At 43.6% G+C, this 9735-nt stretch overlaps 1 protein-coding gene across 1 annotated transcript in view; it reads left to right on the top strand.

Moving 5' to 3' along the window:
• prex1 (phosphatidylinositol-3,4,5-trisphosphate-dependent Rac exchange factor 1) overlaps positions 1-9096 on the top strand; it is a gene marked incomplete at its 5' end in the record, with an annotated part of 72967 nt that extends 63871 nt beyond the window's left edge. Inside the window, 10 exons of the mRNA XM_079226363.1 lie at positions 1-36; positions 208-310; positions 2217-2360; positions 3291-3405; positions 3804-3870; positions 4019-4063; positions 5806-5981; positions 6201-6303; positions 6805-6872; positions 6976-9096. The exon at positions 1-36 is cut by the window's left edge and continues 182 nt beyond it. Of these exons, the coding sequence (XP_079082489.1) occupies positions 1-36; positions 208-310; positions 2217-2360; positions 3291-3405; positions 3804-3870; positions 4019-4063; positions 5806-5981; positions 6201-6303; positions 6805-6872; positions 6976-7018 (900 nt within the window). The 3' untranslated portion in view covers positions 7019-9096. The remainder of the gene's footprint in view (positions 37-207; positions 311-2216; positions 2361-3290; positions 3406-3803; positions 3871-4018; positions 4064-5805; positions 5982-6200; positions 6304-6804; positions 6873-6975) is intronic.
• Positions 9097-9735: the final 639 nt, after the last annotated feature.

The following is a 9735-nucleotide window of genomic DNA, read 5'->3' as shown; positions in this document are numbered from 1 at the left end:
CTACTGCACTTCCAGTCCACGCTGGCCCTACACCTGGTGAGCACAGATGTTCTGTTTTCTCTTGTCAAGAAGCTGCAAACCGATTTTGTGATGTCACTTCTCACAAGTCGAATGCATTATAGCTGTCCTCTACTGCGTGGCTGCTTACCATCGCAACTGCTTTCCCGCTGCGACTGAGCTCTCTTTTTCTCTCTCTTCCCCTGGCAGAAAGAGGAGCGGACCATGCTGGAGGACACCAAGGCGGCCCTGTTGGACTTGGACAAAGTCACTGTGTTCTTCAGGCAACTGGAGGATGAGTGTCTAGTTGCAAGTAAGAGACTCCATCAAGAAAGCCTGACTCTGCCCATTGAAACCACACCGCTGCTAATGAGCAGCTGTATGATTCGACCAACTCTGAATAAAGTTCCATTGTGTGGATGTATGGTAGCCATTGAGGGCGAAATTGACGTTTAATCATTGCAGATTTTCTTTTCTTTTCAGTGGAACGCCACTGAATGGAGAGCTAAAACAACACTATAATGGCTCCATAAATCATCTTCAACAAGGGCACAGCGTGCGTCCTCCTAAAGTCCTTGTTTTCCTTGTATTAAAGATGAGACGACCCCTTCTTGACAGGCTCTGAGAGGGAATCGTTCAAACTAGAGTGCTGCTCTGAGACACATGACATACCGACACATATGGAAGCACCCATAGATGTGCACAAGCAGTACTTTAAACTCATAGTCCGCTGCATGAAAATGGCAAAACGAATTTTGTGGTTTGCATCGCTTCAGTCCCGCCAAACCGCTCAAGGTCGGAGCATTTGTTTCAGAGCAAGCATTTGAATAGAAGAGTGAAATGCAGTAGTTTCAACTGAGAATGCGCCGCAGGTTGTTCATAGGGGTCTTTGTGAGCGCCGTGATGTGACCTGGGCGCATTCGTGCCTTTTTAAATACCCTCCGTATCTGTATTCACCAAAGGTGCTCACCGGCCACCAGGAGCCTTAAAGCCAGCAGATACAAAAGGACGTCCGCATCCTGAATCGGTTCTCCTTTCAGCCACCTCAATGTGGCCGGCAGAGATTTGCCGCTCAAAGGAAAAGCCCAACATGCACTTCCCATTTTGGGAGGCAGGGCGACAGATGAAGCAGGGGATTTGTTATTCTGGGATCACGCTCTGCAGCAGAAAGTATTTAGTGTACACATGGCTATGTGTGTTTTTGCACGAACTTGCAAACCAATGCATGCACATACTGCCTAGGGCATTCATACTGCACACTACATAAGTAGAGATATGCACAGTGCTCAGACCCAATCTCCTACACTTTGATGTCAAAACCACAATTTTTAACCAAACGGCTTCGCTGAAGTTGCATTTTATGCTCAGAAAGCTGCAGTGCAGGCAGATGCTTTGTGGCGGCAGCCTCCATTGGACAGTATTGATTTGCTAAGAGCATCTTCAGCAAGCTGGGAGCTATCGGTGGGGCAGAATCGTGTGAGCACCACAGAGTCTGAGGCATCGTGGCCAATTCCACAGGATTACGGCTTGATGGGTTCTCCAGCAAAGAGCGCTGACCCTAGAGGACGCTCAGTAAAGGTTGTCTTTTCCATTTTCTCAGAACAGCTCATGTGCCACAGTCAGAAACCGCTGTAATTTATACATTAGTACTACTCGTGTATTGTTTGTAGAATCAGGAAAGGTTACCACTCTGCTTACGAGTGATTCAGCAATGACAAATTAGTTTGATCTACAAAGGGAGCAGAAAGATTAAACAAATGCGGCAGAAAAACATCTAAATTGTACATATGTCATTGTCGTACATAATGGGGGATCAACCTTCCATTTGTCCAGCACAGTAATTATGTTGCTTTAAAAAAAAAAAAAAAAAAAAAAAAAAAAAACATCCCACCAGTGTGTTTGCCAGAAGCTGCTACATTAAAAACAGACGTAACGATACGTGTCGTGCAGATTTTCCAAAAATGACTAACACACAGGGTAATAACCGATGTTATATTTAAATGGACTCGTGTCATATTTGTTCTTCTTCTCCCATTACCTTGCACTCTGTGACAGTGTCAATGTAAGGCAATGCTGGAGACTCGGGGGGTTTTCAACATTCAGTTGTGGCAGGGCGGAGTTTCTGATACGACTGCTTGGATTGTGGTTTTATGAAGTTTTTCGACAGCCAAAATGATAATAGTGCAGTCCTGTTAACGTTCTGTGTCTATGCATTGCAGACACACCGGTGTGTTACCAGGTGGAGGGCAGCCGCCAGGCCTTGAGGGTCACTCTGTACCTGGACAGCTGTCACTTCAGTGAGCTGCCCACCCGGCTGCAAAATGGAGGCAGCCTCAAGCTGCAGACCGTCCTCTTCACCAGGGGTAAGACTGTGACAGAGGAACTGGACTAAAGGGTGGAGACAAAGAAGTGAAACACTACACAACAGGGGCGAGTGGGCCTGGGTGTTGTTCCTTTAAATAATAAAAATCCCCGAATAATCAAAAAAGGTTGTTCCTTTATTAAAAGGTAGTTTAAATCCGGCATTATCGAATAATAAAATAGAAAAACAAGAGTCTGTGACCGCACTGTTTGTGTCAGCGGGGCCAAATTCTGGGAGGGTCGTATTGAATACGGAGGAAAACACTTCTGCACACTAGACATACAATTTAAAAACACTCTCGGAGCATTATGCAGCTTCTCACACCGGCACATTTCCTGAAAGCTCGACATGCGTTTATTAAGTTAGATTGGAGCCTTTTATTGGCCGTTGAAGACGCTCCACCTTTTGAGTCCTGCTCTGCTGCCGTCTAGCAGCATGCCTGTCTGCCAAATAGCCATTTTATTTCCATAGACGAGTGCCAGTTGGAACACCGACCCAGTGACAGAGCTCATATCGCTCTAGCGTAGTTCAACTGGAACCAAGTGCTGCAGCACGGCCTCAGAGCCATTCAGCAGTACAGATCTGTGGTTGTACATTGCCACCTACTGGAAAATAGTCTTTGCTGCAGGGTAGGAAGAGAGGAGTGGGGGGAGTGCTACGATATTGCAGGTGCTGAAGTTTGTGTGAATGCGTGGCCATATCTCTGAGCACCATATGTTCTCATATGGATTGAAAATCCTCTTTAAATCAGGAGATTTGAGGCATTCAAAAATGTTTCAAAATGTGGCTTCACGGGCTGGTTGGATCGAAAGGATTTTCAGAGTCAACATTAAAATGATGTTGGTGTAAGTTTGTACCTTAGTGAGGTTTTTGAAGATTTGTAAACTCGTGCCCGTGTGTTGATCTAACTCCTCCTGCCTTTTTCCTCCAGCGCTGGAGCGTCCAGAGGGAGTGTCCCAGCAGGACTACGCAGCCGTGGAGGAGTTCCAGCAGCGCACCAACGCTGTCTCACTGGAGAAGGTCAAGGCCTACTACCGCAGGCTCAGGTGCGCCATGCTACACTGCGTCGCAGCCCTCACTAGCGCTCCAGATATATTTCACCTCAAAGGGAGAGTCGACCCTGTGTTGTTGCATAAGCAAGCAGAAAAGCAGCTTCGACTGCTGTTTGAACTAGTTTGAAGGTCTAGAATTGTTCAAGGTGAGAGCTGAATCATTCAGCTGGACGCTCATGTAGTAACATCAGCATGTGTGGTATTTCTGCAACATTTGTGTGCGTCAATTCCCAGGAAATTACTCATGCAACATCAATAAATTATGAAATATGTACAGTAATATTCTCGAGATGCAAGATGACTCAGCTCTCACACAGAGTGAGTCAGAGGAGAAAAATCTTTCGATTTCCGAACGAGACTCAACTAGATGTGTTTTTTTTTTCCCCCAACAGGGCTTTCTATTTGGAGAAGTCCAATCTCCCGACGGACTCAAACACCACAGCGATGAAGATAGACCAGGTAAATATACACTTATTCTGTTAAACTTCCCATTTATTGCCTTTGTCGCAGTCTCCGTGGTCTTTTGTCTCGTGACTTGTATCATGTTCTTGTAACATGAGTCCATTTTTTTATATAACGTTGTGACTGAATATAAATGCAAGCGCAGATACTGGGCCTTGAAGTTAGAGACCTGCAACCAAGCATTTCAAAAGTAAGACGTACTGGAGACCTGTTCCCTCCACTGGAACCCCTCCACCACCCTCTCCTATTAACTCCAACTAACCTCAACACTTCAACATTATAGAACTGCATCCATTTGAACCTCGGAGATGATTAGATTAGAATGCAAATCCTAGTGTCCCACAACTGACTGTAGCTGAACTAGATTCCAGTGATTAAAACTGAATAGAGCGTAATTTCAATGTCTAGAGCAGTGGTTCTCAAACTTTTTCACGCCCCACTTTGGAGGAAGAATAATGTTCGGGCCCCACCGCCCCAACAAAATTGTAACAAAATGTGACTCCTCCATCTGTGCTTTTTCAAATAATTGAATAAAGAAACTTAAAATCCCCTTCAAGTAAACCAGATTGCTCCATCAGACAAAAACTAATAACATGTGCAATCACTTTGTTAGAACAATGCTTATAAAGTTATATCTGTGCAAAAACAAATTAATATTTTTGCAAAAAAAGTACTTACTGTGGCTGCAAATAACCTGTTTTGCGTTGAATATATTTTCAAGATAACAACAATAACGTTCAACCTGTGCAAAATAAAATGAGTGCAGATGTGTGAGCGTCACGTTGTATCAGTATTAGTGGCTGCAGTGAGCTGCAGTGAGCTGCAGTGAGCGGCCGCTCTCAATTCATGCTCAATGTTGAGCTGAGATTTATATTCTGTTTTGAGAGACCTTTTAGCAAAACGGCAAAATTTGGCGAGTCGCGCATGCTCAAGCGTAACCGGTTAACGGCGTAACGTAAACATTTCCACGAAAGTACAAGCATTTTGCCAAGTATTTATTAATGACGTTTTATGTCCGAGTCCTTTTGTACTATGTAAAGTTCTCATGTTCATGGGGAGAGTGGTCGTCCTGAAGCCACAAGGTAGCCGGTTCGTCCCTGGTCTCCCCATAGTTCACGTCTCGGTGTCCTTGAGCGAGACACTGAACCCTTAGTGCTTCACAGCAGCACACTGTTCCTTAATTGCTAAGCGCCCCACCTGTAATACCTCTGCGCCCCACAGTTTGAGAACCACTGGTCTAGAGCCTCATTCTCAGGTTTTCATTGTCTTTAAAAAAAAAAGAGTTGAACCTCTTGAATGGTTTTCCTCTTATTTCTGCTGGTGCACCGTCTTAGCAAGTCAGTTACTCTACTTAGTCTAGTATTAAATATTGAAATATATCAAGTGTTGGGAGATCATTTCACTTGCTTCTAATACAGATCAACTTTTTCACTATTTTTAAATGTTTTGAATCTTAATTTGTTCTAATTTAAAGGGACAGTTAACATAATCCGCCGACCTTGTTTGCAGCAGTTTCATATATGTTAGAAAGAAAGTAGTCCCACCATGGAACTGCTCACAACGAGGTCTTTGGATTATCTGAAATACCATGTCAGGATTTCTGGAAAGGGACGTTGCTGTTTTTGCCGTCAATGAGAGTGTCCCGTTATATGGAAGAGAAGGCACACAGCTCTACAGTCGGTATTTCACACAAACGATCTGGACTGATATATAGCACTACAGGCAATATATCTAAAAAATATCTATTTTGCGGTGTTATTCGTCAGTCTTAACAGTATAATAAAAATAAGTTGGTTTTATGGTTGTTGTTCTGAATTACAGATTAAAAAGCCTAACGGTACGCTCAATGACTTGTTAAGATGGCCACCTTTGCCACTGTAACTTCTTGCTTGCGGTCCATTAAACCACTGACCCTCCTCCTCCTTCTCACAGCTGCTGCGACCCCTCAACACGCTGGACGACCTTTGTCGACTGATGCAGTCCTACGTCAACGTGCGGCAGAGCGCCCAGGGCCACCCGTCTGGTGTCAGCGTGCTGTGTGTGTCCTCCGAGCTGTGTAACCGCCTGGGCGCCTGCCACATCACCATGTGCGGCACAGGCATGCAGAGGTCAGCCTGGCGCTGCGCCGACATTATTGTACCGCTCGTGTAGCGCCACTAGGCTGTCGGATGCAATAAAGATTAACACAGCGCAGCCTTGCCCCACTGCTGAGTTGAATACGTTTCCCCCCGAGGTGTCCAGCTGCAGGTGCACATACTGCTGTGGACAACCCCTTTGGTATGTTTTGCTTACAGCTGACCCTCCTCACCTGTTTTTGTTCTTTACAGATGTACCCTAAATGTGACACTGGAGCAGGCGATGATCTTAGCCAGGAACCACAGCCTCATGCCGCGCTGCATCATGCAGACCATGGATATAATGCGCAAACAGGTAAAGATCAGGGGCAGTTGAGGCCTCGAATCCTCACTAAATTGTGGGTTCTTTGCACCCATATTTTGTTCATTAGAAATTACTTTAGTAAGAACTACGACTGGTAATACATTTGAAGTCCATTTTACAATAATAGAAAGTGAGTTTTTTTCTGATATTGAAAGAACCACAAATTGTACTGCGTCACAGTACAATTTGCTTGGAAATATTCATTTGATCAACTTTACTCTTTTACTTTAGTGATAGCGAGGTATAGCCATATTGTTACTACACCGATTTACTAGTTACCCAGCCCCGTTCCATGTAGATCAAATTTAGTTTTGCCTTACTCTACCACAAAGTCTTACCATACAGATGCCTTTGGTAAAATCATAACAAATAATAATCTGAGAGTTATTTCTAGACATTGTAGGATTTTGGATGCTAAGCCATTACGTGTATTATGGTCATTGTCGAGCTCATAGCATAATGTTTCCTTGTTTTTTATTTATTTATTACCAGGGAGCAAGAGTTGAGCTCTCTGCTAAAAATCTCAAGGTAATGGACCAGATGCCTCCATCATTCCCAAGGTACTGTATGAAACCACTTTTCAGGCACCAATGCCCTCAGTACGTGACGGGGTCCTGAGACGAGGCGGATTCTCCTCATTTCGTGTTTTTTCTTTTACAACAGGCTCTTCAAGCTCTGTTTGCCACCTTCGGATGGAGATTTCTAAGAAAGCCCGTCACTTCAGAGAAGACATCAGAGAACGGCTGAACGTGAAATAGGAAGATATGATGAGAGATGACAATAACAGAGGTCTCACCGCTTTCTTTTCCAAGAGACGCTCCCAATGGAAAAAACCTTGCCCCCCTCCCCAACTGATCATTCTACCATGGATACCACTAGTGCAAAGTACAGGCTAAACAAGACTGTACTAATGACGGCTACTAGGAAGCACCTATCGTGAGAATGATGCGGCCTGAAGCTTCAGACTAGTCATGTACTGTTTTACTGGGAAGCCACCCAGATAGAAGTAGCATTGGCCTGTCTGTCTGTCTGTCTGTCTGTCTGTCTGTCTTCACAAGGCCGACAACTGGTGCAAACATTTTCACACCTCAAGTGAAAGCGCGAGGCCAGTTTGCGGCCTCACACAGAAGACACCAACAGTGACGGCGCTCCTCACCGAGCTGTTACTATTAACTGGATTAACCAAACTACCTGTAGCTGGCTGTCATCCTAAATGCAGACGCTATCCGCTTTGCCTCGGACTGCAACTCTGTCTCTCCGTTTGGGCCGGCGTTCCCCAGGGCTCGATGTTTGGACCCCGTGTGAAGTAGAAATACTCGAATACCCTCGTATTCATGTACGTAGCTGGCTGAACAGATGCAAGAGGACTAGACAGAGGGATGGAAGTAGGGATTGAGGGACAGGTGAAAAGAGGGATGATAAAGGAGGTGGGGGGGGGCTGCTCTTTCTTCAGCCCTTTGCATGTGGTTACTGTGCAATTACTGTAGGTTTAGTGTGAGTACTGTATTACTGCACTATATGAAGGATAGTTATTTATTGTGTCCGGAAGGAGCATCTTTATCCCTTACTTCTACTATATCAGGTATTAAAGAATCTAAAAGCATTCCAGCCTACGTATTGAACAGTATTTAAAGGACCAATGGCATGCCTTTTTTTTTTTTTTTCAATAGACGTATCTGCTTGTGTATTTTATTTATATCTATGGACTTTGATCACGTCAGGAAGTGTTACTTGGATCTTCAGGGAGAGCAAAGGAGGGAAGATGGACACAAGCTAGCTAATCAGGACAAAGGAAGCTAAAGCGAAACCACACAAGGCTGCTCGTCGATAGGCGGCCAAGTCAACAGGTTGTTAAATTATTAATATATTAATTCAAATGTACTAGTTGAAGGATTGCCTTCTGTTCGCTAAGACGTTATTTTAATATTTTTTTTAATTGTTTTTTACGTTTGTCTTGGATCTGTTGTATTCACTGTGGCTGTTGAAACAAGCACAATAACTGGTCCATTCAAGTTGCAGTGTCAGCGAAACGTACTGTAAGCAGTTCTTTGACGACATTTTCTTGTACATACCAACTGTAACGATGTCGGAGGAAAGGAGAGAAAGGATACGCCCGAGTAATGCTATAACTTAAATTTGATTATTTTTATGAAGATAGTATAGTATATAAAACATTTTGTATTCATGCCCGTGCATTGGAAGAGAAGCGGCTTCTCTTTGCCGAGCGTAACCTCACTGACAACTTGTTTTATTTTTGACAAATTTGACAATTTTTGACATTTCATGAATCTGTCTCGATATGCTGCACTCATTAGGCAGATCACTTTCGCCCTTTTCTTTTTAATTAGTTGTATTTATTTAAAAGCAGTCTGGTTCCAAGTGAGCATGTTGGAATAGTCTCTCCACATCCCTCGGCACTGGCATGGCTCATCCCTCTTTTGGCACATAAGACTCAGTGGATATTTGCATGATCATCTCCCTTATTAAATTCACTCTTAATGTGAGCAGTTTGCATTAGTCAACATCATCTGGTTTTAAGTCTGTCACCAGTCAAACAAAAAAATAGTATCTAATGACTGCAGCATGTTGGTGTAGCCGGACAAACAAATATGTCACTGATTACACATTTATTTACATTATTCTAATGTTGTTGTTTTTGTATATACCTTATTTGCAATTTTATGTTGCTTGAAAAAACCTGTACAAAGGATCTTTGTTGAGTCTTTCTAAGATTATCATTGTAAATGCAATCTTAACAAGCTAGTAAATAAAATGTTCACAGTGTGATGATGTGTTTATTTCCTTCTTCAGCAGCAAAGTGGCCGACCAAACAGAGAGGACGTGTGTCCCGTATGAAGTGTGTTTTTTCCTGCTTTACAGTGTGTCCTGCCTGAGATGTTCATGTCTTTGTTTGGCGTCCCACCGCATGTTGACAGATCAGATTATTGAAAGTGCTGTATTTGTCTTTTGCCAACCGCAGAATGCTAACCTTAAAACGAACATGGCTTTTCATAGTTTGAGGTGTCCATTACACTGACGGAAGTCAGAACCACTATGAATATTGCATGAACATGCATCATCTTTTTTGCTGCTTTAAAAAAAAAAAAAAAAAACACCTTCCTTTTCCCAAAACGAATAATCAATTTGTAAGTGTTTTGCAGCAGACCATATGTCATGGCTTTAGAAGAAGGCTGGTTGCATCTGTCAGTTTAACTTTGCATTCATGGGCCATTCAGTGATTGCAGATAGCTTCTGAATTGCTGATGCCAACGGGATGAGACTGGAGTGAGAGAAAAAAGAATCCTTTGCATTTCCTCTCCTTGTCGTGTCTGTGAATCGGCCGGAAAGGGAATAAGGTAAAAGGAGCTGCCGTGCAGTTTTCGCATGGTTATCGCAATTGGTTTTCCACGGGGGGGGGGGGGG

The sequence above is a fragment of the Taurulus bubalis genome (assembly GCF_910589615.1).
Source record: "Taurulus bubalis genome assembly, chromosome: 11".
In the NCBI taxonomy this organism is placed as follows: domain Eukaryota; kingdom Metazoa; phylum Chordata; class Actinopteri; order Perciformes; family Cottidae; genus Taurulus; species Taurulus bubalis.
This window is presented reverse-complemented; position numbering and strand designations above follow the sequence as displayed.